Below are 27533 nucleotides of genomic sequence, written 5' to 3' on the forward strand. Positions count from 1 at the left end.
TGCTACAAGGGCACCTGATAGTCAGGCACCCCTTCACAGCCATGGGATACACATCTTCCTCCCACACATGGGGAGATGGGAATAGGAAGGGCCCCTCTCTGCTTGCCTCGGGATGAACCCATGGCACAGGACAGCAGGAGACAACAGGGACTCATGATGCGGAGAAGAAAGCAGGAGAAGCAGAAGACATCAGCTGGCCATGTTTCCAGTCAGCACAGGCTGGCACCTTGCTTCCCTCCCTCCTGTGCAGGAGGGCACGAGGGTTCTCAGCCCATCTGGAAACTCTGGCCAGCAGCTCCATCCTCAGTCCGACACTGGGCTTTGGGCTTCCTGGTCAATGTTCTCACTGGGTATCCATCCTGGCTCTAGCAGGGCAGGCACCTTCTGCCACAGTAACGGCCACCAAGGCCAGAGAGGCCAAAGCCCCCGGAGTTGATGGGCACTCCCTCCTCACTCAGGATGTTTCCAACAGCAGCGGAGGTGGTGGATCCCACGGCGGTGTTCTGGGGGAAAGAGCTGAGGATGGGTCCGGGCAGGGTCACCACCACGGGAGAGGGCTGGATCACCACGCGGGAGTCCTGGCACTGCCTGACACAGGGCTCGTTGCAGCTGTTGGCAAGTGGGGTTGGGCCACAGGGACGGCACAGATCGTAGCAGGACATGGCTGTGGGTCGGAGGTGCACCTGGGAGAGAGGGCAGGGAAAGTACAGGCAGCATGTGAGGCACAGCCTGACAGGCGGCTCGGCAAGAGAAAAGGCACAGCCTGGGGAGAAGGGACAGGCTTCATAGCGAGGATGGGAGATTAAAGAGCCCTGGTCCCCAGGGGGACCCCTGCATAGAAAGCCCAAGACCTTCTCCCACCTGCCATGGTGTTGGCAAGGAGCTGAGAGTCAGGAACACAACCAAAGTGAGAGGGTCTATGCAAAAGCTATAGCGAGCCCAGAAGACAAGGAGGAGAACAAGAGAAAGAGAAGAGTGGGGCAAGGCGGTTGCAGCTCACCTTGTTCACCAAGGAGGAGAAGGCAAGAGAAGTGGATGATGGACCGTGCTGTGGCACTGGCTTTTATACTGGTCCAGACCGCCCCAGGCCTAGAGGCACCCATTGCGCATATAATGTGTTTACCAACAAGCTCATATTTTATGGAAAGCAGCACAATTAAAGAAATGAGGTAGTTGTTTATTTTCCTGCAAAGCTGCCTTTTCATTTCCCTGTCCATGACAGGCCCCTTCAGCCACACGGGCTCCTTTCAAGTGACAGTATTAGAGGCCAATGTATTTCCGGGGAAATGACACAGCGCTGAAGGGAGAAGATGAAGGCAAAGAGAAGGAGATGGCCAATCTGGTCACGTGATGCCAGCCTCTCACCCTCCCAGGGCGTCTTTTGAGGTTTTCTCCTAACATCTGTGACCTCATTTCCCTCCAAACCTGTCACTGAAGCCAGACTTCCAACAAGGTTCCTATGCGAGGACTAGCCACATCCTCAGCTTTGCCTACAGACGTGCTCAGGCTGTGTCAGGCACCAGCTTTCCAAGCCTGTCAGCTCTGCCCTTCTGTGAGATTGAGCGCTGATCTCCAGAGAAATAAGCATGGGTGTTTTCCTTCTCACCCCCATCAGCAGCATCTAGAAGTCCCCAGTCACCAGCACACACGTGTTTCCGAAAGAAGGACGCTGCTCTGCCACAACCACCTATTGCTTCACCGCTCCTGTTAAACTGAGATGGAGAGTCCCCCTCTTCAAACAAAGGCACGTGCCGGGGACCAAACACATCTGCTTTCCTCCTCCCCATGGTCCATGCCTCAACTTCTGCTTTGGCTCCACATACTGATGGGAGAGGACACACATTTCCAAACACTCAGCAAGATTTTCATGCAACATATCACCCTCCACATAAACAAGCAGGGGCTGGCAGTGCCAGCAAGGACAGTCTGGAGAGCAGCAGATGTCAGGATCTCCCCTGGGGTGCATGCCAGGGGGAAGACTCAATGCTCTACACAGCATTTCCTGGGGCAGAAGAGGAGCTGAATGTCCCCAAGAGGAATGACAGTCCTGCTGGGGGCACCAGCCGCATTCCTCTGACACCCCAGCTGGGTTCTCCTTGCCAAGGGTGGACAAAACTCCTTCCACAATTAGGATGGGACTGCATTGGAGACAGCCAAATCTCTAATCACAGAGGCCCAGCACAAAGTCCTCATTTAATTTGATGAAGAAAGCCTAGAAGCCGCATTATATTAACCTGGTGATGACAATAAAAGTCCATCCAAAGAGAAATGCTGTCAGGGCTCATTGTGAGCCAGCTTCTCCCTGCTGGATGGAGCCAGGAGATGAGCATGATTACAAGGCCAGGAGGGCAGCAGCCTCACCAGCAATGGCCCCGGTGACGCTACCCAAGCAAAAACATGCAGAGACAGGAGACAGGGGCAGCCCAGAGTCCAGTTCAACTGTCAAGTTCATGGTGATGAAGCAGGACAGACATCCAGCAGGGCAGTCAGCCCACAGGTCAGGAGCAGATCCAGGGATTGGAATCCTGGTGAACAGAGCCCACTGATTGCTCACCAGGGCCATAATAATGCAACAGAGTCAAGGAGAGGCTGGGAATTCGGTGGGCAACTTAGGACTTGGGTCAATAGGAACCAACAGGTCAGGCATAAGGAAACCTGCAAGAAGAACAGAAGGCATACACTCCTGCCACAAAGCTGAAGGAAGGGCTAAGGGCTCAGGACAGAGTTCAAATAGAGCCCTGGGTCAAAGGGGAGGGGCAGGGGGGAGACACTCCAGCTGAGGCTCAAAAGGGCCATTGGGCCTGCTGTTCCTGCACTCAGGCCACTGATGTGCAAGGAGAGGGTATCTCCTGTGCACCTGGGACACAGGGCACCAGCTCTGTCCATCACCACAATGCAGGGAAAGGACTTCTTCCTTCAGGAAAAGAAGCTTACATTCATTTCATAAGTGCAAAAATCCATCTTTTCTTCTAAGGCTCCTTTCAATTACATCCCTGGCCCAGAAAATCCACAGGAGGAGTCTCCCACCAGACCTTGATACTTCCACAGTCAGTGCATATGGCAAGAGTCTGCCCAAAGGCTCCAACGTCCTGCGACACCCAGCTCCCTCTGATCACGTGACACAGATGCTGCCTTCTCTACCTGGCACCGTCTTTTCACCCCACTATACTTCTCTTGTCAGCTCATTGTGGCTCAGGAGTGTTGATGGAGAGAGCATTTCCCCAGGGCCTTCCTGCACAGCAGGCAGTGGGGTGTTGCTGACAGCAGCCGTCTTACAGGGAAGACAGGGCTTTAGCTATGGGGAAAGGCACTGTAGGTGTTCCCAAGATGTATGGGACAGCACAAGAGGGGCCCCTCACTCTATGTGAAGCAGGGCAGGGGGCCATGGGGCAAAACATCACCTGTGGAGGACTAGCACATGTCGGAGGAAGGGATAGGCGGCTTGTCCCCTGTGGAAGGAACAACCACCATGTCCCAGTGGAGTTTACCACGCCATTTACATCCCAACTCCACTCACAAGCAATGTCACTTCCCTCCCTGATGTGGGTGGTCTTGCCGTTCAGGGCAGAAAGGCAGGAAGACACAATGGCTGCATCCTGGAAAGTTTCTTTTTATCCTTCCTCCAGTGAGCAGAGGGCAGAGAGAGACTTGCTAAATGCCCTCACCTCAGTGTCATGGGCCACTGGCCGTATGATCTCCCAAGCAGCGACTGTGCAGCTCAGCCAACATCGATGAGTACTTCCAAAAGGGCTCTGGGGTCTGAAGTGTTATAGTTCCTTGGACATCTGTCAACACACCAGAGATGTCTCAGAGCCATGGAAAGCACCTCAGGGGGTTGCGAAGAAACACAAAATCTGTTGTTCAGGACAAAAGGATGAGGGTGACTTTGGGAACACTAAATCACATGCACAGAACAGTGCAGTCCTGGTGAGCATTTTAGACAGACACTCGCTGCCAATCCCCAAAGAATGATGCAAATGCAACACAACCCTTCAGCCACACCTTTCCCTTGTATAGCATCTCATTTCCCCCTGGATGTCTTCACTGGGCATCCCAGGAGGGAAGAAACACAAGGAGACATCAAGCTACAATGCAGCATAAATTTTATTGAGTCTAAAGAGAGAAACCAAGCAGTGCATGCTGGGAGGGACCCCGTCCAGGCTGCTACAAGGGCACCTGATAGTCAGGCACCCCTTCACAGCCATGGGATACACATCTTCCTCCCACACATGGGGAGATGGGAATAGGAAGGGCCCCTCTCTGCTTGCCTCGGGATGAACCCATGGCACAGGACAGCAGGAGACAACAGGGACTCGTGATGCAGAGAAGAAAGCAGGAGAAGCAGAAGACATCAGCTGGCCATGTTTCCAGTCAGCACAGGCTGGCACCTTGCTTCCCTCCCTCCTGTGCAGGAGGGCACGAGGGTTCTCAGCCCATCTGGAAACTCTGGCCAGCAGCTCCATCCTCAGTCCGACACTGGGCTTTGGGCTTCCTGGTCAATGTTCTCACTGGGTATCCATCCTGGCTCTAGCAGGGCAGGCACCTTCTGCCACAGTAACGGCCACCAAGGCCAGAGAGGCCAAAGCCCCCGGAGTTGATGGGCACTCCCTCCTCACTCAGGATGTTTCCAACAGCAGCGGAGGTGGTGGATCCCACGGCGGTGTTCTGGGGGAAAGAGCTGAGGATGGGTCCGGGCAGGGTCACCACCACGGGAGAGGGCTGGATCACCACGCGGGAGTCCTGGCACTGCCTGACACAGGGCTCGTTGCAGCTGTTGGCAAGTGGGGTTGGGCCACAGGGACGGCACAGATCGTAGCAGGACATGGCTGTGGGTCGGAGGTGCACCTGGGAGAGAGGGCAGGGAAAGTACAGGCAGCATGTGAGGCACAGCCTGACAGGCGGCTCGGCAAGAGAAAAGGCACAGCCTGGGGAGAAGGGACAGGCTTCATAGCGAGGATGGGAGATTAAAGAGCCCTGGTCCCCAGGGGGACCCCTGCATAGAAAGCCCAAGACCTTCTCCCACCTGCCATGGTGTTGGCAAGGAGCTGAGAGTCAGGAACACAACCAAAGTGAGAGGGTCTATGCAAAAGCTATAGCGAGCCCAGAAGACAAGGAGGAGAACAAGAGAAAGAGAAGAGTGGGGCAAGGCGGTTGCAGCTCACCTTGTTCACCAAGGAGGAGAAGGCAAGAGAAGTGGATGATGGACCGTGCTGTGGCACTGGCTTTTATACTGGTCCAGACCGCCCCAGGCCTAGAGGCACCCATTGCGCATATAATGTGTTTACCAACAAGCTCATATTTTATGGAAAGCAGCACAATTAAAGAAATGAGGTAGTTGTTTATTTTCCTGCAAAGCTGCCTTTTCATTTCCCTGTCCATGACAGGCCCCTTCAGCCACACGGGCTCCTTTCAAGTGACAGTATTAGAGGCCAATGTATTTCCGGGGAAATGACACAGCGCTGAAGGGAGAAGATGAAGGCAAAGAGAAGGAGATGGCCAATCTGGTCACGTGATGCCAGCCTCTCACCCTCCCAGGGCGTCTTTTGAGGTTTTCTCCTAACATCTGTGACCTCATTTCCCTCCAAACCTGTCACTGAAGCCAGACTTCCAACAAGGTTCCTATGCGAGGACTAGCCACATCCTCAGCTTTGCCTACAGACGTGCTCAGGCTGTGTCAGGCACCAGCTTTCCAAGCCTGTCAGCTCTGCCCTTCTGTGAGATTGAGCGCTGATCTCCAGAGAAATAAGCATGGGTGTTTTCCTTCTCACCCCCATCAGCAGCATCTAGAAGTCCCCAGTCACCAGCACACACGTGTTTCCGAAAGAAGGACGCTGCTCTGCCACAACCACCTATTGCTTCACCGCTCCTGTTAAACTGAGATGGAGAGTCCCCCTCTTCAAACAAAGGCACGTGCCGGGGACCAAACACATCTGCTTTCCTCCTCCCCATGGTCCATGCCTCAACTTCTGCTTTGGCTCCACATACTGATGGGAGAGGACACACATTTCCAAACACTCAGCAAGATTTTCATGCAACATATCACCCTCCACATAAACAAGCAGGGGCTGGCAGTGCCAGCAAGGACAGTCTGGAGAGCAGCAGATGTCAGGATCTCCCCTGGGGTGCATGCCAGGGGGAAGACTCAATGCTCTACACAGCATTTCCTGGGGCAGAAGAGGAGCTGAATGTCCCCAAGAGGAATGACAGTCCTGCTGGGGGCACCAGCCGCATTCCTCTGACACCCCAGCTGGGTTCTCCTTGCCAAGGGTGGACAAAACTCCTTCCACAATTAGGATGGGACTGCATTGGAGACAGCCAAATCTCTAATCACAGAGGCCCAGCACAAAGTCCTCATTTAATTTGATGAAGAAAGCCTAGAAGCCGCATTATATTAACCTGGTGATGACAATAAAAGTCCATCCAAAGAGAAATGCTGTCAGGGCTCATTGTGAGCCAGCTTCTCCCTGCTGGATGGAGCCAGGAGATGAGCATGATTACAAGGCCAGGAGGGCAGCAGCCTCACCAGCAATGGCCCCGGTGACGCTACCCAAGCAAAAACATGCAGAGACAGGAGACAGGGGCAGCCCAGAGTCCAGTTCAACTGTCAAGTTCATGGTGATGAAGCAGGACAGACATCCAGCAGGGCAGTCAGCCCACAGGTCAGGAGCAGATCCAGGGATTGGAATCCTGGTGAACAGAGCCCACTGATTGCTCACCAGGGCCATAATAATGCAACAGAGTCAAGGAGAGGCTGGGAATTCGGTGGGCAACTTAGGACTTGGGTCAATAGGAACCAACAGGTCAGGCATAAGGAAACCTGCAAGAAGAACAGAAGGCATACACTCCTGCCACAAAGCTGAAGGAAGGGCTAAGGGCTCAGGACAGAGTTCAAATAGAGCCCTGGGTCAAAGGGGAGGGGCAGGGGGGAGACACTCCAGCTGAGGCTCAAAAGGGCCATTGGGCCTGCTGTTCCTGCACTCAGGCCACTGATGTGCAAGGAGAGGGTATCTCCTGTGCACCTGGGACACAGGGCACCAGCTCTGTCCATCACCACAATGCAGGGAAAGGACTTCTTCCTTCAGGAAAAGAAGCTTACATTCATTTCATAAGTGCAAAAATCCATCTTTTCTTCTAAGGCTCCTTTCAATTACATCCCTGGCCCAGAAAATCCACAGGAGGAGTCTCCCACCAGACCTTGATACTTCCACAGTCAGTGCATATGGCAAGAGTCTGCCCAAAGGCTCCAACGTCCTGCGACACCCAGCTCCCTCTGATCACGTGACACAGATGCTGCCTTCTCTACCTGGCACCGTCTTTTCACCCCACTATACTTCTCTTGTCAGCTCATTGTGGCTCAGGAGTGTTGATGGAGAGAGCATTTCCCCAGGGCCTTCCTGCACAGCAGGCAGTGGGGTGTTGCTGACAGCAGCCGTCTTACAGGGAAGACAGGGCTTTAGCTATGGGGAAAGGCACTGTAGGTGTTCCCAAGATGTATGGGACAGCACAAGAGGGGCCCCTCACTCTATGTGAAGCAGGGCAGGGGGCCATGGGGCAAAACATCACCTGTGGAGGACTAGCACATGTCGGAGGAAGGGATAGGCGGCTTGTCCCCTGTGGAAGGAACAACCACCATGTCCCAGTGGAGTTTACCACGCCATTTACATCCCAACTCCACTCACAAGCAATGTCACTTCCCTCCCTGATGTGGGTGGTCTTGCCGTTCAGGGCAGAAAGGCAGGAAGACACAATGGCTGCATCCTGGAAAGTTTCTTTTTATCCTTCCTCCAGTGAGCAGAGGGCAGAGAGAGACTTGCTAAATGCCCTCACCTCAGTGTCATGGGCCACTGGCCGTATGATCTCCCAAGCAGCGACTGTGCAGCTCAGCCAACATCGATGAGTACTTCCAAAAGGGCTCTGGGGTCTGAAGTGTTATAGTTCCTTGGACATCTGTCAACACACCAGAGATGTCTCAGAGCCATGGAAAGCACCTCAGGGGGTTGCGAAGAAACACAAAATCTGTTGTTCAGGACAAAAGGATGAGGGTGACTTTGGGAACACTAAATCACATGCACAGAACAGTGCAGTCCTGGTGAGCATTTTAGACAGACACTCGCTGCCAATCCCCAAAGAATGATGCAAATGCAACACAACCCTTCAGCCACACCTTTCCCTTGTATAGCATCTCATTTCCCCCTGGATGTCTTCACTGGGCATCCCAGGAGGGAAGAAACACAAGGAGACATCAAGCTACAATGCAGCATAAATTTTATTGAGTCTAAAGAGAGAAACCAAGCAGTGCATGCTGGGAGGGACCCCGTCCAGGCTGCTACAAGGGCACCTGATAGTCAGGCACCCCTTCACAGCCATGGGATACACATCTTCCTCCCACACATGGGGAGATGGGAATAGGAAGGGCCCCTCTCTGCTTGCCTCGGGATGAACCCATGGCACAGGACAGCAGGAGACAACAGGGACTCGTGATGCGGAGAAGAAAGCAGGAGAAGCAGAAGACATCAGCTGGCCATGTTTCCAGTCAGCACAGGCTGGCACCTTGCTTCCCTCCCTCCTGTGCAGGAGGGCACGAGGGTTCTCAGCCCATCTGGAAACTCTGGCCAGCAGCTCCATCCTCAGTCCGACACTGGGCTTTGGGCTTCCTGGTCAATGTTCTCACTGGGTATCCATCCTGGCTCTAGCAGGGCAGGCACCTTCTGCCACAGTAACGGCCACCAAGGCCAGAGAGGCCAAAGCCCCCGGAGTTGATGGGCACTCCCTCCTCACTCAGGATGTTTCCAACAGCAGCGGAGGTGGTGGATCCCACGGCGGTGTTCTGGGGGAAAGAGCTGAGGATGGGTCCGGGCAGGGTCACCACCACGGGAGAGGGCTGGATCACCACGCGGGAGTCCTGGCACTGCCTGACACAGGGCTCGTTGCAGCTGTTGGCAAGTGGGGTTGGGCCACAGGGACGGCACAGATCGTAGCAGGACATGGCTGTGGGTCGGAGGTGCACCTGGGAGAGAGGGCAGGGAAAGTACAGGCAGCATGTGAGGCACAGCCTGACAGGCGGCTCGGCAAGAGAAAAGGCACAGCCTGGGGAGAAGGGACAGGCTTCATAGCGAGGATGGGAGATTAAAGAGCCCTGGTCCCCAGGGGGACCCCTGCATAGAAAGCCCAAGACCTTCTCCCACCTGCCATGGTGTTGGCAAGGAGCTGAGAGTCAGGAACACAACCAAAGTGAGAGGGTCTATGCAAAAGCTATAGCGAGCCCAGAAGACAAGGAGGAGAACAAGAGAAAGAGAAGAGTGGGGCAAGGCGGTTGCAGCTCACCTTGTTCACCAAGGAGGAGAAGGCAAGAGAAGTGGATGATGGACCGTGCTGTGGCACTGGCTTTTATACTGGTCCAGACCGCCCCAGGCCTAGAGGCACCCATTGCGCATATAATGTGTTTACCAACAAGCTCATATTTTATGGAAAGCAGCACAATTAAAGAAATGAGGTAGTTGTTTATTTTCCTGCAAAGCTGCCTTTTCATTTCCCTGTCCATGACAGGCCCCTTCAGCCACACGGGCTCCTTTCAAGTGACAGTATTAGAGGCCAATGTATTTCCGGGGAAATGACACAGCGCTGAAGGGAGAAGATGAAGGCAAAGAGAAGGAGATGGCCAATCTGGTCACGTGATGCCAGCCTCTCACCCTCCCAGGGCGTCTTTTGAGGTTTTCTCCTAACATCTGTGACCTCATTTCCCTCCAAACCTGTCACTGAAGCCAGACTTCCAACAAGGTTCCTATGCGAGGACTAGCCACATCCTCAGCTTTGCCTACAGACGTGCTCAGGCTGTGTCAGGCACCAGCTTTCCAAGCCTGTCAGCTCTGCCCTTCTGTGAGATTGAGCGCTGATCTCCAGAGAAATAAGCATGGGTGTTTTCCTTCTCACCCCCATCAGCAGCATCTAGAAGTCCCCAGTCACCAGCACACACGTGTTTCCGAAAGAAGGACGCTGCTCTGCCACAACCACCTATTGCTTCACCGCTCCTGTTAAACTGAGATGGAGAGTCCCCCTCTTCAAACAAAGGCACGTGCCGGGGACCAAACACATCTGCTTTCCTCCTCCCCATGGTCCATGCCTCAACTTCTGCTTTGGCTCCACATACTGATGGGAGAGGACACACATTTCCAAACACTCAGCAAGATTTTCATGCAACATATCACCCTCCACATAAACAAGCAGGGGCTGGCAGTGCCAGCAAGGACAGTCTGGAGAGCAGCAGATGTCAGGATCTCCCCTGGGGTGCATGCCAGGGGGAAGACTCAATGCTCTACACAGCATTTCCTGGGGCAGAAGAGGAGCTGAATGTCCCCAAGAGGAATGACAGTCCTGCTGGGGGCACCAGCCGCATTCCTCTGACACCCCAGCTGGGTTCTCCTTGCCAAGGGTGGACAAAACTCCTTCCACAATTAGGATGGGACTGCATTGGAGACAGCCAAATCTCTAATCACAGAGGCCCAGCACAAAGTCCTCATTTAATTTGATGAAGAAAGCCTAGAAGCCGCATTATATTAACCTGGTGATGACAATAAAAGTCCATCCAAAGAGAAATGCTGTCAGGGCTCATTGTGAGCCAGCTTCTCCCTGCTGGATGGAGCCAGGAGATGAGCATGATTACAAGGCCAGGAGGGCAGCAGCCTCACCAGCAATGGCCCCGGTGACGCTACCCAAGCAAAAACATGCAGAGACAGGAGACAGGGGCAGCCCAGAGTCCAGTTCAACTGTCAAGTTAATGGTGATGAAGCAGGACAGACATCCAGCAGGGCAGTCAGCCCACAGGTCAGGAGCAGATCCAGGGATTGGAATCCTGGTGAACAGAGCCCACTGATTGCTCACCAGGGCCATAATAATGCAACAGAGTCAAGGAGAGGCTGGGAATTCGGTGGGCAACTTAGGACTTGGGTCAATAGGAACCAACAGGTCAGGCATAAGGAAACCTGCAAGAAGAACAGAAGGCATACACTCCTGCCACAAAGCTGAAGGAAGGGCTAAGGGCTCAGGACAGAGTTCAAATAGAGCCCTGGGTCAAAGGGGAGGGGCAGGGGGGAGACACTCCAGCTGAGGCTCAAAAGGGCCATTGGGCCTGCTGTTCCTGCACTCAGGCCACTGATGTGCAAGGAGAGGGTATCTCCTGTGCACCTGGGACACAGGGCACCAGCTCTGTCCATCACCACAATGCAGGGAAAGGACTTCTTCCTTCAGGAAAAGAAGCTTACATTCATTTCATAAGTGCAAAAATCCATCTTTTCTTCTAAGGCTCCTTTCAATTACATCCCTGGCCCAGAAAATCCACAGGAGGAGTCTCCCACCAGACCTTGATACTTCCACAGTCAGTGCATATGGCAAGAGTCTGCCCAAAGGCTCCAACGTCCTGCGACACCCAGCTCCCTCTGATCACGTAACACAGATGCTGCCTTCTCTACCTGGTACCGTCTTTTCACCCCACTATACTTCTCTTGTCAGCTCATTGTGGCTCAGGAGTGTTGATGGAGAGAGCATTTCCCCAGGGCCTTCCTGCACAGCAGGCAGTGGGGTGTTGCTGACAGCAGCCGTCTTACAGGGAAGACAGGGCTTTAGCTATGGGGAAAGGCACTGTAGGTGTTCCCAAGATGTATGGGACAGCACAAGAGGGGCCCCTCACTCTATGTGAAGCAGGGCAGGGGGCCATGGGGCAAAACATCACCTGTGGAGGACTAGCACATGTCGGAGGAAGGGATAGGCGGCTTGTCCCCTGTGGAAGGAACAACCACCATGTCCCAGTGGAGTTTACCACGCCATTTACATCCCAACTCCACTCACAAGCAATGTCACTTCCCTCCCTGATGTGGGTGGTCTTGCCGTCCAGGGCAGAAAGGCAGGAAGACACAATGGCTGCATCCTGGAAAGTTTCTTTTTATCCTTCCTCCAGTGAGCAGAGGGCAGAGAGAGACTTGCTAAATGCCCTCACCTCAGTGTCATGGGCCACTGGCCGTATGATCTCCCAAGCAGCGACTGTGCAGCTCAGCCAACATCGATGAGTACTTCCAAAAGGGCTCTGGGGTCTGAAGTGTTATAGTTCCTTGGACATCTGTCAACACACCAGAGATGTCTCAGAGCCATGGAAAGCACCTCAGGGGGTTGCGAAGAAACACAAAATCTGTTGTTCAGGACAAAAGGATGAGGGTGACTTTGGGAACACTAAATCACATGCACAGAACAGTGCAGTCCTGGTGAGCATTTTAGACAGACACTCGCTGCCAATCCCCAAAGAATGATGCAAATGCAACACAACCCTTCAGCCACACCTTTCCCTTGTATAGCATCTCATTTCCCCCTGGATGTCTTCACTGGGCATCCCAGGAGGGAAGAAACACAAGGAGACATCAAGCTACAATGCAGCATAAATTTTATTGAGTCTAAAGAGAGAAACCAAGCAGTGCATGCTGGGAGGGACCCCGTCCAGGCTGCTACAAGGGCACCTGACAGTCAGGCACCCCTTCACAGCCATGGGATACACATCTTCCTCCCACACATGGGGAGATGGGAATAGGAAGGGCCCCTCTCTGCTTGCCTCGGGATGAACCCATGGCACAGGACAGCAGGAGACAACAGGGACTCATGATGCGGAGAAGAAAGCAGGAGAAGCAGAAGACATCAGCTGGCCATGTTTCCAGTCAGCACAGGCTGGCACCTTGCTTCCCTCCCTCCTGTGCAGGAGGGCACGAGGGTTCTCAGCCCATCTGGAAACTCTGGCCAGCAGCTCCATCTTCAGTCCGACACTGGGCTTTGGGCTTCCTGGTCAATGTTCTCACTGGGTATCCATCCTGGCTCTAGCAGGGCAGGCACCTTCTGCCACAGTAACGGCCACCAAGGCCAGAGAGGCCAAAGCCCCCGGAGTTGATGGGCACTCCCTCCTCACTCAGGATGTTTCCAACAGCAGCGGAGGTGGTGGATCCCACGGCGGTGTTCTGGGGGAAAGAGCTGAGGATGGGTCCGGGCAGGGTCACCACCACGGGAGAGGGCTGGATCACCACGCGGGAGTCCTGGCACTGCCTGACACAGGGCTCGTTGCAGCTGTTGGCAAGTGGGGTTGGGCCACAGGGACGGCACAGATCGTAGCAGGACATGGCTGTGGGTCGGAGGTGCACCTGGGAGAGAGGGCAGGGAAAGTACAGGCAGCATGTGAGGCACAGCCTGACAGGCGGCTCGGCAAGAGAAAAGGCACAGCCTGGGGAGAAGGGACAGGCTTCATAGCGAGGATGGGAGATTAAAGAGCCCTGGTCCCCAGGGGGACCCCTGCATAGAAAGCCCAAGACCTTCTCCCACCTGCCATGGTGTTGGCAAGGAGCTGAGAGTCAGGAACACAACCAAAGTGAGAGGGTCTATGCAAAAGCTATAGCGAGCCCAGAAGACAAGGAGGAGAACAAGAGAAAGAGAAGAGTGGGGCAAGGCGGTTGCAGCTCACCTTGTTCACCAAGGAGGAGAAGGCAAGAGAAGTGGATGATGGACCGTGCTGTGGCACTGGCTTTTATACTGGTCCAGACCGCCCCAGGCCTAGAGGCACCCATTGCGCATATAATGTGTTTACCAACAAGCTCATATTTTATGGAAAGCAGCACAATTAAAGAAATGAGGTAGTTGTTTATTTTCCTGCAAAGCTGCCTTTTCATTTCCCTGTCCATGACAGGCCCCTTCAGCCACACGGGCTCCTTTCAAGTGACAGTATTAGAGGCCAAAGCCCTTCCAGGGGAAATGACACAGCACTGAAGGAAGAAGATGAAGGCAAAGAGAAGGAGATGGCCAATCTGGTCACGTGATGCCAGCCTCTCACCCTCCCAGGGCGTCTTTTGAGGTTTTCTCCTAACATCTGTGACCTCATTTCCCTCCAAACCTGTCACTGAAGCCAGACTTCCAACAAGGTTCCTATGCGAGGACTAGCCACATCCTCAGCTTTGCCTACAGACGTGCTCAGGCTGTGTCAGGCACCAGCTTTCCAAGCCTGTCAGCTCTGCCCTTCTGTGAGATTGAGCGCTGATCTCCAGAGAAATAAGCATGGGTGTTTTCCTTCTCACCCCCATCAGCAGCATCTAGAAGTCCCCAGTCACCAGCACACACGTGTTTCCGAAAGAAGGACGCTGCTCTGCCACAACCACCTATTGCTTCACCGCTCCTGTTAAACTGAGATGGAGAGTCCCCCTCTTCAAACAAAGGCACGTGCCGGGGACCAAACACATCTGCTTTCCTCCTCCCCATGGTCCATGCCTCAACTTCTGCTTTGGCTCCACATACTGATGGGAGAGGACACACATTTCCAAACACTCAGCAAGATTTTCATGCAACATATCACCCTCCACATAAACAAGCAGGGGCTGGCAGTGCCAGCAAGGACAGTCTGGAGAGCAGCAGATGTCATGCATAACATACTCCCTTGAGATTTAATATTGGAAAATTAACTCTGTTGCTTGTTTCTTTTAGAGAGAGTGTATGCCAGGGGTGCATTCCAAGGGGAAGACTCAATGCTCTACACAGCCTTTCCTGGGGCAGAAGAGGAGCTGAATGTCCCCAAGAGGAATGACAGTCCTGCTGGGGGCACCAGCTGCATTCCTCTGACACCCCAGCTGGGTTCTCCTTGCCAAGGGTGGAAAAAAATCCTTCCCCAGTTAGGATGGGAGTGCACTGGAGACAGCCAAATCTCTAATCACAGAGTCCCACGCCAAATTCCTCATTTAAAATGATGAAGAGAGCCTAGAAGCCACACTATTTTAACCTGATGATGACAGTAAAAGTCCATCCAAACAGAAATGCTGTCAGGGCTCATTGTGAGAGTTCCAATGACCGTCTGCACCCAGCTGCCTCTGATCATGTGCCACAGATGCTTCCTTTCCTCCCTGGTACCATCTTTTGTCCCCTCAGTGCTTCTGCTGTCAGCTCATCGTGTTTCAGGAGTGTTGATGGGGAGAGCAGTACCCCAGGGCCTTCCTGCACAGCAGGCACAGGGAGATGCTGACAGCAGCTGTCTTGCAGCAAAGACAGGGCTTTAGCTATGGGGAAAGGCACTGTAGGGATTGCCACGGTGTACGGGACAGCAGAAAAGGGGCTCCTCACTCTACGTGAAGCAGGGCTGGTAGCATGGGGCAAAACATCACCTGTGGAGCACTAAGACCTCTCACAGGAAGGGGGATAAGTGGCTTCTTCTCTCCTACATCGTTGCGGCAGGAGCAACCACTGCATCTCAGTGCAGTAGACCTCACCAACGTGCCAACTCCACACACGATCCATGTAACTTTCCTTCCTGGTATCGGTCATCTTGCAGTTCAGGGGAGAAGGGCAGGAAGACACAATGGCCTTATCCTGGACGGTTTCATTCTTTCCTTCCTCCAGTGAGCAGAGGACAGAGGGGGACTTGCTAAATCCCTCACTTCAGTGCCATGGACCACAGGCTATGCAGACACACAAACAGTGACTCTGCAGCTCTGCCAATGTTGATGGGTAATTCAGAAAGGGTTCTGGGGGCTAAAAAGAGATGGTCTGGGAGCAAAAGTTAAGCTTTACAATTCCTACGGCATATGTCAACACACTGGAGATCTCATGATGACATGGAAAGACTAGCAGGGGTAATCTGAGATATATAAATTCTGGTTCTCAGGAAAAAGGGATATGAGTGACTTTGGGAAGACTATATCACATGTACAGAATACTGCAGTCCTGACCACCTGAACAGTTCTACTGTATAACCACTCCCAAATGCCCAAAAATGATGAAAGTGCAACACATGCTTTCAGACAAGCCTTTATAGAGTATATTATCACATTGGCCCCTGGACAAACTTACAGGGCATCCCAGGAGGGAAGAAACACAAGGAGACATCAAGCTACAATGCAGCATAAATTTTATTGAGTCTAAAGAGAGAAACCAAGCAGTGCATGCTGGGAGGGACCCCGTCCAGGCTGCTACAAGGGCACCTGACAGTCAGGCACCCCTTCACAGTCATGGGACATGCATCTTCCTCCACACACATGGGGAGATGGGGATAGACAGGGCCCCTCTCCACCTCCTTCAGGATGAACCCATGGCACAGGACAGCAGGAGACAACAGGGACTCATGATGCAGAGAAGAAAGCAGGAGAAGCAGAAGACATCAGCTGGTCATGTTTCCAGCCAGCACAGGCTGGCACCTTGCTTCCCTCCCTGCTTTGCAGGAGGGCACGAGGGTTCTCAGCCCATCTGGAAACTCTGGCCAGCAGCTCCATCCTCAGTCCGGCACCTGGCTTTGGGATTCCTGGTCGATGCACTCACTGGACATCCATCCCGGCTCTAGCAGGGCAGGCACCTTCTGCCACAGTAACGGCCACCAAGGCCAGAGAGGCCAAAGCCCCCGGAGTTGATGGGCACTCCCTCCTCACTCAGGATGTTTCCAACAGCAGCGGAGGTGGTGGATCCCACGGCGGTGTTCTGGGGGAAGGAGCTGAGGATGGGTCCGGGCAAGGTCACCACCACGGGAGAGGGCTGGATCACCACGCGGGAGTCCTGGCACTGCCTGACACAGGGCTCGTTGCAGCTGTTGGCAAGTGGGGTTGGGCCACAGGGACGGCACAGATCGTAGCAGGACATGGCTGTGGGTCGGAGGTACACCTGGGAGAGAGGGCAGGGAAAACACAGGCAGCATGTGAGGCACAGCCTGACAGGCGGCTCGGCAAGAGAAAAGGCACAGCCTGGGGAGCAGGGACAGCCTGCACAGGGACAAGAGAGGATAGTACACCTGGCCCCACACTTCCTCGTAAAGAGATCCAGACACTTGTTCCCACTTCCCCACAGTGTGGCAAATAGAACCGAGATGCCTTGAGCAGGATCAGGGACCACAGCTCTCAGCAAAAGCTTCAAAAGCAAAGACTCAGTTGAGGCCAGAAGACAGACAAAGCAGAAAGACAAGGAAAAGGTAAAGGCGGTTGCAGCTCACCTTGTTCACCAAGGAGGAGAAGGCAAGAGAAGTGGATGAGGGACCGTGCTGTGGCACTGGCTTTTATACTGGTCCAGACCGCCCCAGGCCCAGAGGCACCCTTTGCGCATATAATGTGTTTACCAACAAGCTCATCTTGCATGCAAAGCAGCACAATTACAGAAATGGGGACACTGCTTATGTTCCCTGCAACGCTGCCTTTTCATTTCCCTGTTCATGACATGCCCCTTCAGCCACACGGGCTCCTTTCAAGTGACAGTATTAGAGGCCAAAGCCTTTCCAGGGGAAATGACACGTCAGCACAGGCAGATGATGCACCACTGATGAGGATTGTCCCACCTCGCCAGTTAATGCCAGTCTCTTGCCTTCCAGGGCCTCACATTAAAGTGTTTCCTGATGAATGGGGAGGTCTCCACATAACCCTGAGGCTTCAGCTTGGACATCCACAGGCAAGGGTCGGCACCATCAGTCGCTCTCTCTCATGCTCTGCTCACTCACACTGTATTAGGCATCGCCTTTCCAGCCAGGGCACTTCTGCCTTGGGTTTTACTTTAGACTCTCTCTCTGAGATTGAGCTTTGATCTCGGTGGAAATTTGCCTGACTCTTTTGCCATCTTCCTTCCCTCCTCCATCCCCACCTGCCTTAAGCAGCAGACTACCAGTGGTTAAGAATGAAGGCTATTCCCCTCCCAGCACCCTTTGCTGGAGGCCTCAGGCAAAGTTGGAGCCACTCCAGTGACCAAGACACATGCTGACCAACCCATACACATCCTCCTTCCTGCCTGTGTCTTTGGCACAACTTCTGCTTTGGCCCTCCAGCCTGCTGACACACCAGGCATGAGCAGGTACTCAGCAGGATTCACACAGGACACCCAACCTTGCTCAGCAGCAAGCAGGGCCCATCAGTCTTTGCAAGGAGAGTCAGAGGAACATGCCACAAGAGGTGCCTCCTACTCTCCCTGAAGCAGGACCAGCGCAGCAGGACCAAAGCAATGCCCGTGGAGGGCAAGGGCATGGGAAGGAGGGACTGAGAACAGAGCTGGTGGGGTACCACTCCCTCAGTCTCCTCCGTCTGAGGCCTGGTTGGAGGGAGAAAAGGATCACTGCTTGGCACCTCCCCAGGCACAGCCTGCACAGCAGCTGAGTGGGGTCTCTGGAGGAATTGCTGCACGTCTCCCCCACAATCACTTCCCTTCAAGACACGGTGGCATACGCAGAATGACTCCGCAACACTTAATGCTTTTGATCACACAACTGTTCCGCTGGGGGGAAAAGTGCGTTTCCTGCTCCCTTCCAGACCCCTGCAGTGTTTACAGGACATATCACCAACACCACCCATCACTTTCACTTGAGGGAGGATGAGCCCGGTGTGTCCATCCCTCTTCCCTCCCCATTTTACACACCCATGACCAACCCATCCCCCTTGTGCTAAAATCTAGCAGAGGGCTTGCATCTCCCTTTACACACTTGCCCTGGGTGCCACTTGCCCCGGGTGCCACTTGCCCCTTCAACTCCTTTGGGACTCCCTCCCATTCCAGGGTGTGGAAGAAGTGTTTGGAGGAGGGAAAGTCAAGGACACATTGCGGGTAATAATGTGCAACCAGAGCCTGGGTCAGGTGGGTGTTAACCTACACAGAAATGTCTCCCAGCAGGTCAAAGGCTTGCCTCATCAACTGGAAGCCAGTCACCAACTCCGCTTGCTGCTCACATGACCCTTGGGAAAGCTCCTGGACACCCTTTGCCTACTCATAGAATACCACACAGACCTCCACTGACTCATCTCTCTTCCAGTGACCATAGATCTTGATGGTACTCAGCTCCTACAGGCACAACAAGGTGCCACATTGGCCCTTACCCGCCCACCCCTTTCCCTCCAGGGCATCCCATTTTCCCCTGGACACCTTGGCTGGGCATCCCAGGAGGGAAGGAACACAAGGAGACATCAAGCTACAATGCAACATAAATTTTAATGAGTCTAAAGAGAGAAACCAAGCAGTGCATGCTGGGAGGGACCCTGTCCAGGCTGCTACCATGGCACCTGATAGTCAGGCACCCCTTCACAGCCATGGACATGCGTCTTACTCCCACACACATGGGGAGATGGGGATAGGAAGGGCCCCTCTCTGCTTGCCTTGGGATGAACCCATGGCACAGGACAGCTGGAGGCAACAAGGACTCATGATGCAGAGAAGAAAGCAGGAGAAGCAGAAGACATCAGCTGGCCATGTTTCCAGCCAGCACAGGCTGGCACCTTGCTTCCCTCCCTGCTTTGCAGGAGGACACGAAGGTGCTCAGACCCTCTGGAAGCTCTGGCCAGCAGCTCCATCCTCAGTCCAACACCTGACTTTTGCTTCCTGGTCGACGCACTCACTGGACGTCCATCCCGGCTCTAGCAGGGCAGGCACCTTCTGCCACAGTAACGGCCACCAAGGCCAGAGAAGCCAAAGCCCCCGGAGTTGATGGGCACTCCCTCCTCACTCAGGATGTTTCCAACAGCAGCGGAGGTGGTGGATCCCACGGCGGTGTTCTGGGGGAAGGAGCTGAGGATGGGTCCGGGCAGGGTCACCACCACGGGAGAGGGCTGGATCACCACGCGGGAGTCCTGGCACTGCCTGACACAGGGCTCGTTGCAGCTGTTGGCAAGTGGGGTTGGGCCACAGGGACGGCACAGATCGTAGCAGGACATGGCTGTGGGTCGGAGGTGCACCTGGGAGAGAGGGCAGGGAAAGTACAGGCAGCATGTGAGGCACAGCCTGACAGGCGGCTCGGCAAGAGAAAAGGCACAGCCTGGGGAGAAGGGACAGGCTTCATAGCGAGGATGGGAGATTAAAGAGCCCTGGTCCCCAGGGGGACCCCTGCATAGAAAGCCCAAGACCTTCTCCCACCTGCCATGGTGTTGGCAAGGAGCTGAGAGTCAGGAACACAACCAAAGTGAGAGGGTCTATGCAAAAGCTATAGCGAGCCCAGAAGACAAGGAGGAGAACAAGAGAAAGAGAAGAGTGGGGCAAGGCGGTTGCAGCTCACCTTGTTCACCAAGGAGGAGAAGGCAAGAGAAGTGGATGATGGACCGTGCTGTGGCACTGGCTTTTATACTGGTCCAGACCGCCCCAGGCCCAGAGGCACCCTTTGCGCATGTAAGGTGTTATGAACAAGCTCATATTTTATGGTATAGCAGCACAATTAAGTAAATGGGGTGTTGTTTATGTTCCCTGCAACGCTGCCTTTTTATTTCCCTGTTCATGACATGCCCCCTCAGCCACACGGTCTCCTTTCAAGTGACAGTATTAGAGGCCAAAATGTTTCTAGCAGAACTGACAATAAAAATCAGGCAGACATTTCAGCCAACTGGGTGGAGTGGTGCCATATTTTTAGGTGATGTCAGCATCTTACCCTCCTGAGGCCTGCTTTTAGCCTTTGATGTAATTAATGCAGATTTTTTTCATTATAAACCTAAGATTAAAGGGTAGGCTTTTTTATGCAGGACTGGCCAAATCCATTGGTCTTTGTGCCTCCAAGGCCTTCTATGCTTTGTTTGGCATAATTTTTTTTTGTGGGGGAGACTATGCTGTTGGGTTTTTGAACTCTCTTTTGTATCTCTCATTGCCCTTAGAACAAATCAGAATGTCTATTTTGTCTCTCACCTCTTTCAGCATCGCCAGGAGTTCCCCAGTCATCAGAAAAGAATGTTTCAGAAAGAATGACATTGGTTTTCCACAAGGAAGTATTAGTTAACCACTGTTGTTATCTTGTAGAAACAACTCCCTTACAAGAACGTCTTGTGGATTCAAACCTCTTCCTTCTTCCATTCTCCATGTCCATACCTCAACTTCTTTGGCCTTACATGCTGATTGGAGAGCACATATAGTTCCAAACAGTCAGCCACATTTCCCCATACATATCAGCTTTGCAGAAGTGAGGGCTGGCAGTGCCAGCAAGGACAGTCTGGAGAGGAACAGGTATCAGGATCTCCCCTGGGGTGCATGCCAGGGGGAAGACTTAATGCTCTGCACAGCATTTCCTGGGGCAGAAGAGGAGCTGAATGTCCCCAAGAGGAATGACAGTCCTGCTGGGGGCACCAGCTGCATTCCTCTGACACCCCAGCTGGGTTCTCCTTGCCAAGGGTGGACAAAACTCCTTCCCCAATTAGGATGGGACTGCATTGGAGACAGTCAAATCTCTAATCACAGAGCCCCAGGCCAAATTCTTCATTCAGGAAGATTAAGGGTGCCTTTAGGTTGACAGGAGGTATTTGTCTAAGCATATATACATGCAGAAGAAATCCCTAGTGTGACTGCAACACAGAAGACTTGCATGTAATGGAAATATTTTCTTCAAACATAAAAATGTTTTCATTACCCTCAAAACATACTGCACACCACTTTTCACTCCATGGCTCTTCCTCTTAAAAGCATTCCACAATCAGAACATTACATGCAGAGAAGACATTTCCTACCATCTCTCCATTCTCCCTGACTCAGCCCCCCCATACTGAGGGCCTACATAAAGGTTCAAGCATTCTGACACACCCTGCACTCTCAGGGTATGTACTGAGGATGTTACCTTCCTTCCCTGGTTTGATCTTGACCTTACTTCTGCTAATGGTTCAGCATGGCTTAACAGTCATGGATGGGAGTGTAATTCTACAGGGTCTCACATCAGATAAAGGTAGAGTGGTATTCTGAAGAATAGCTTTCTTTCAGGGACGAAAGTAACCATCTGGTGCAAGCATATACTTTTAACAGCATAGTGTACAAGAATAGTCTCTGATTATGTCAAAAGACAGTAGGGCCAAGTGCAAAGCATTCCCCATGGAGAAACAGATCACAGAAGGAAGACAAAGGCAAGAAAATTGAGAATTAAAATTATATTTCCTTTTAAACAGTTACCGTCACTGACACCTGGCCCTTCAACTGCTTTGGGAGTCCTTTCAGTTGCAGGGTGTGGAAGAAGTGCTTGGAGGAATGAAAGACAAGAACACATTGCTGGTGGTAGCGTGCAACCAGAGCCTGGGTCAAGTGGGTCTTAGCCTGCACAGAAAAGTCTCCTAGCAGGTCAAAGGCTTGCCTCATACTTGTTGTTCACCTGTCCCTTGGAGGAGCTCCTGGACACCCCTTGCCTACTCAGACAATACCACACAGACCTCCACTGACCCATCTCTCTTCCAGTGACCATAGATCTTAAGGGTACTCAGCTCCTACAGGCACAACAAGGTGCCACATGGGCCCTTACCCACCCATCCCTTTCCCTCCAGGGCATCCCATTTTCTCCTGGACACCTTGGCTGGGCATCCCAGGAGGGAAGGAACACAAGGAGACATCAAGCTACAATGCAACATAAATTTTAATGAGTCTAAAGAGAGAAACCAAGCAGTGCATGCTGGGAGGGACCCCGTCCAGGCTGCTACAAGGGCACCTGATAGTCAGGCACCCCTTCACAGCCATGGACATGCATCTTCCTCCACACACATGGGGAGCTGGGGATAGACAGGGCCCCTCTCCACCTCCTTCAGGATGAACCCATGGCACAGGACAGCAGGAGACAACAGGGACTCATGATGTGGAGAAGAAAGCAGGAGAAGCAGAAGACATCAGCTGGCCATGTTTCCAGTCAGCACAGGCTGGCACCTTGCTTCCCTCCCTGCTTTGCAGGAGGGCACGAGGGTTCTCAGCCCATCTGGAAACTCTGGCCAGCAGCTCCATCCTCAGTCTGGCACCTGGCTTTGGGCTTCGTGATCGATGCACTCACTGGACGTCCATCCCGGCTCTAGCAGGGCAGGCACCTTCTGCCACAGTAACGGCCACCAAGGCCAGAGAGGCCAAAGCCCCCGGAGTTGATGGGCACTCCCTCAGCACTCAGGATGTTGCCAACGGCAGCAGAGGTGGTGGATCCCACGGCGGTGTTCTGGGGGAAGGAGCTGAGGATGGGTCCGGGCAGGGTCACCACCACGGGAGACGGTTCAATAATCACGCGGGAGTCCTGGCACTGCCTGACACAGGGCTCGTTGCAGCTGTTGGCAAGTGGGGTTGGGCCACAGGGACGGCACAGATCGTAGCAGGACATGGCTGTGGGTCGGAGGTGCACCTGGGAGAGAGGGCAGGAAAAACACAGGCAGCATGTGAGGCACAGCCTGACAGGCGGCTCGGCAAGAGAAAAGGCACAGCCTGGGGAGCAGGGACAGCCTGCACAGGGACAAGAGAGGATTGGGAGCCTCGGCCCTACCCTTCACCTGTAAAGAGAGCCCGACACTTGTTCCCACTTCCCCACAGTGTGGCAAAGAGAACCGAGAGGCTGTGAGCAGGATCGGGGACCACAGCTCTCAGCACAAGCTTCAAAAAGGCAAAGACTCAGTTGAGGCCAGAAGACAGACAAAGCAGAAAGACAAGGAAAAGGTAAAGGTGGTTGCAGCTCACCTTGTTCACCAAGGAGGAGAAGGCAAGAGAAGTGGATGAGGGACCGTGCTGTGGCACTGGCTTTTATACTGGTCCAGACCGCCCCAGGCCCAGAGGCACCCTTTGCGCATGTAATGTGTTTACCAACAAGCTCATCTTGCATGCAAAGCAGCACAATTACAGAAATGGGGACACTGCTTATGTTCCCTGCAACGCTGCCTTTTCATTTCCCTGTCCATGACAGGCCCCTTCAGCCACACGGGCTCCTTTCAAGTGACAGTATTAGAGGCCAAAGCCTTTCCAGGGGAAATGACACGTCAGCACAGGCAGATGATGCAGCCAGCAATGAGGACTGTACCACCTCACCAGCTGTTACCATCTCTTTGTGCTCCAGGGCCTCACTTTAAGGCTTCTCGTAATGAACAGGGCATGTCTTCTGGCAACTCTGAAATACAAGGCCAGACTTAAAAACGCTTTTCTGTGACAGGAGTCACCATATCCATCGTGTAAGCTAATACCTAACTCTATCAAATTTAGGTATGAATTCCCCAGTCACCTTGGATACCCTGTAAAGTTTTAGGCTTAGCAATTTAACATCAAGAGAAACCCTTAAGCTCTTTGCCCTTCCTTACCTTATCTGGAGAGCCTCCAGCAACCCTCAGGTCAACAGGAGGAGGATGTTTGAAAAGCAGAGGCACTCCTCTCTAACACACACCAATCCTACTCCACCCTCCACCCCCAGCACCAAAGGTCAGTTTTGGGGCTTCCCAAATGTTCCTTCTTCAACCCCAAGGCTACCAAACACTTTGTCTTTGAGCCTGTACACTAACTCAATAACAGGCACTGCAAAAAGCTTGAAAAGCTTTCCATGAGACATCAAGACTCATCACAAGCACTCATGGTCTGGAGGCGTCAGCAGGAACACACTGGAGGCAAGTAGACAGCAGGGTGCCCATTTCCCACTGCTTCGTGCTAGTCCCTTCATCAGCACCTGTAGTGAGGGTCTGCCAAAAGGCTCCAACATGCTGCTGCACGCAGGTCTCTCTGGTCACGTGCCACAGATGCCGCCTTCCCTCCCTGGTACCATCTTTTCACCCCACTATGCTTCTGCTGTCAGCTCATCATGGCTCATGAGTGGGAGCATTTCCCCAGGGCCTTCCTGCACAGCAGGCACAGGGGCAGGGGGCATTGCTGACAGCAGCTGTCTTGCAGGGAAGACAGGGCTTTAGCTATGGGGAAAGGCACTGTAGGGGTTCCCAAGGTGTATGGGACAGCACAAGAGGGGCCCCTCACTCTACGTGAAGCAGGGCAGGGAGGCATGGGGCAAAACATCACCTGTGGAGGACTAGCACATGTCGCAGGAAGGGATGGGTGGCTGCTTCTCTCCTACATCGCCACCTACATCACAACTCCAGGAACAAGCAATGTAACTTCCCTCCCTGATGTGGGTGGTCTTGCAGTCCAGGGCAGAAGGACAGGAAGACACAATGGCCTGATCCTGAAGAGTTTCTTTTTTCCCTCCTCTGGTGAGCAGAGGAAGAGAGAAGGACTTGCTGAATGCCCTCACCTCAATGTCATGGGCCACATGCCATGCAAACTCACAAGCAGTGACTGTGCAACTCCGCCAACACTGATTAGTACATCCGAAATGGAGCTGGGAGGCACAAAGAGATGGTCTCGGGTCAGAAGTGAGCGGTTACAACTCCTTGGGCATCGGTCACACATCACCCACCTCTTGGAGCCATGGAAGGTGTCGCAGGGGCTTGCTGGGAGAGACATCAAGTCTCCTGTTCAGGACAAAGGCATGTGGGTGACTTTGGGTGGCTTTGTCACATGCAAAGGACGGTCCCCTCCAGGTGACCATTTCAGTGGGACACCCCCTCTCAGCCCCTCAAAAGAATGCAAGAGCACCACAGCCTTTCAGCCACCCCTTTACCCTGTATGGGATCACATTTGCTAATGCAGCCTACTGTTGTACCCAGGGATGTTTTAGTCAAAGTATTCCCAGCAGGTTGAGAGAGTTCATCCTTCCCCTTTGTTCAGCAGTCATGAGGCCACACCGGGAATACTGTGTCCAGTTCTGGGCTCCTCAGTGCAAGAGAGACATGGACATACTAGAGGGAGTCAAATGAAAGGACACACAGATGATTAAGGGACTGGAGAGTCGCCCATATGAGGAAAGACTGAGAGCTGAGAAGAGCAGGCCTGGGAGCAGGAGCGCTTACTAATGTATTTAAATACCCAAAGGGAAGATTCAAGAAGGAAGGAGTTAGGCTCTTTTCAGTGCTGCCCATAAAGGGACCAGAGGCAATGGACACAAAAGAACCACAGAAAGCTCCATTTCAACATCAGGAAACACTTTTCTACTGTGAGGGTCACCACGCACTGGAACACGTTGCCCAGGGAGATTATGGAGTTTCCATCCTTACAGATATCCAAAATCCATTTGGACCTAGAGCAACTGGCTCTAGCGTGACCTCCTCGAGCAGGAGTTCGACCTGGTGATGTCCAGAAGGCCCTTCCAACCTCACTTATGCTGTGATTCTGTGATTTCTCACTGAGCAGCTTGGCTGGGCATCCCAGGAGGGAAGGAACACAAGGAGACATCAAGCTACAATGCAGCATAAATTTTATTGAGTCTAAAGAGAGAAACCAAGCAGTGCATGCTGGGAGGGACCCTGTCCAGGCTGCTACAAGGGCACCTGATAGTCAGGCACCCCTTCACAGCCATGGGACATGCATCTTCCTCCACACACATGGGGAGATGGGGATAGACAGGGCCCCTCTCCACCTCCTTCAGGATGAACCCATGGCACAGGACAGCAGGAGACAACAGGGACTCATGATGCGGAGAAGAAAGCAGGAGAAGCAGAAGACATCAGCTGGCCATGTTTCCAGTCAGCACAGGCTGGCACCTTGCTTCCCTCCCTCCTGTGCAGGAGGGCACGAGGGTTCTCAGCCCATCTGGAAACTCTGGCCAGCAGCTCCATCCTCAGTCCGGCACCTGGCTTTGGGCTTCCTGATCGTTGGTCTCACTGGACATCCATCCCGGCTCTAGCAGGGCAGGCACCTTCTGCCACAGTAACGGCCACCAAGGCCAGAGAGGCCAAAGCCCCCAGAGTTGATGGGCACTCCCTCAGCACTCAGGATGTTGCCAACGGCAGCAGAGGTGGTGGATCCCACGGCGGTGTTCTGGGGGAAGGAGCTGAGGATGGGTCCGGGCAGGGTCACCACCACGGGAGACGGTTCAATAATCACGCGGGAGTCCTGGCACTGCCTGACACAGGGCTCGTTGCAGCTGTTGGCAAGTGGGGTTGGGCCACAGGGACGGCACAGATCGTAGCAGGACATGGCTGTGGGTCGGATGTACACCTGGGAGAGAGGGCAGGGAAAACACAGGCAGCATGTGAGGCACAGCCTGACAGGTGGCTCGGCAAGAGAAAAGGCACAGCCTGGGGAGCAGGGACAGCCTGCACAGGGACAAGAGAGGATTGGGAGCCTCGGTCCTACCCTTCACCTGTAAAGAGAGCCCGACACTTGTTCCCACTCCTCCACAGTGTGGCAAAGAGAACCGAGAGGCTGTGAGCAGGATCGGGGACCACAGCTCTCAGCACAAGCTTCAAAAAGGCAAAGACTCAGTTGAGGCCAGAAGACAGACAAAGCAGAAAGACAAGGAAAAGGTAAAGGTGGTTGCAGCTCACCTTGTTCACCAAGGAGGAGAAGGCAAGAGAAGTGGATGAGGGACTGTGCTGTGGCACTGGCTTTTATACTGGTCCAGACCGCCCCAGGCCCAGAGGCACCCTTTGCGCATGTAATGTGTTTACCAACAAGCTCATCTTGCATGCAAAGCAGCACAATTACAGAAATGGGGACACTGCTTATGTTCCCTGCAACGCTGCCTTTTCATTTCCCTGTCCATGACAGGCCCCTTCAGCCACACGGGCTCCTTTCAAGTGACAGTATTAGAGGCCAAAGCCTTTCCAGGGGAAATGACACGTCAGCACAGGCAGATGATGCAGCCAGCAATGAGGACTGTACCACCTCACCAGCTGTTACCATCTCTTTGTGCTCCAGGGCCTCACTTTAAGGCTTCTCGTAATGAACAGGGCATGTCTTCTGGCAACTCTGAAATACAAGGCCAGACTTAAAAACGCTTTTCTGTGACA

The 27533-nt window shown here is 53.4% G+C and overlaps 1 protein-coding gene and 7 pseudogenes across 1 annotated transcript; all 8 read right to left on the reverse strand.

Annotated features, from left to right (window-relative positions):
- Positions 1–365: 365 nt before the first annotated feature.
- LOC141936233 (feather beta keratin-like) lies at positions 366–1110 on the reverse strand (annotated as a pseudogene).
- A 3417-nt stretch (positions 1111–4527) lies between these two features.
- LOC141936218 (feather beta keratin-like) lies at positions 4528–5272 on the reverse strand (annotated as a pseudogene).
- A 3417-nt stretch (positions 5273–8689) lies between these two features.
- On the reverse strand, positions 8690–9434 carry LOC141936224 (feather beta keratin-like; annotated as a pseudogene).
- Positions 9435–12851: 3417 nt separating this feature from the next.
- Positions 12852–13596, reverse strand: LOC141936228 (feather beta keratin-like; annotated as a pseudogene).
- Positions 13597–16335: 2739 nt separating this feature from the next.
- Positions 16336–17088, reverse strand: LOC141936235 (feather beta keratin-like; annotated as a pseudogene).
- Positions 17089–19367: 2279 nt separating this feature from the next.
- LOC141936231 (feather beta keratin-like) lies at positions 19368–20112 on the reverse strand (annotated as a pseudogene).
- Positions 20113–22741: 2629 nt separating this feature from the next.
- LOC141936217 (feather beta keratin-like) lies at positions 22742–23498 on the reverse strand (annotated as a pseudogene).
- Positions 23499–26421: 2923 nt separating this feature from the next.
- Positions 26422–27178, reverse strand: LOC141936222 (feather beta keratin-like). The gene is given in 3 exon segments (XM_074853040.1): positions 26422–26747; positions 27078–27123; positions 27125–27178. Coding segments are annotated over 3 exon segments (426 nt in total).
- Between the last annotated feature and the right edge of the window lie 355 nt (positions 27179–27533).

The sequence above is a fragment of the Strix uralensis genome, chromosome 32 (assembly GCF_047716275.1).
Source record: "Strix uralensis isolate ZFMK-TIS-50842 chromosome 32, bStrUra1, whole genome shotgun sequence".
Lineage (NCBI taxonomy): Eukaryota > Metazoa > Chordata > Aves > Strigiformes > Strigidae > Strix > Strix uralensis.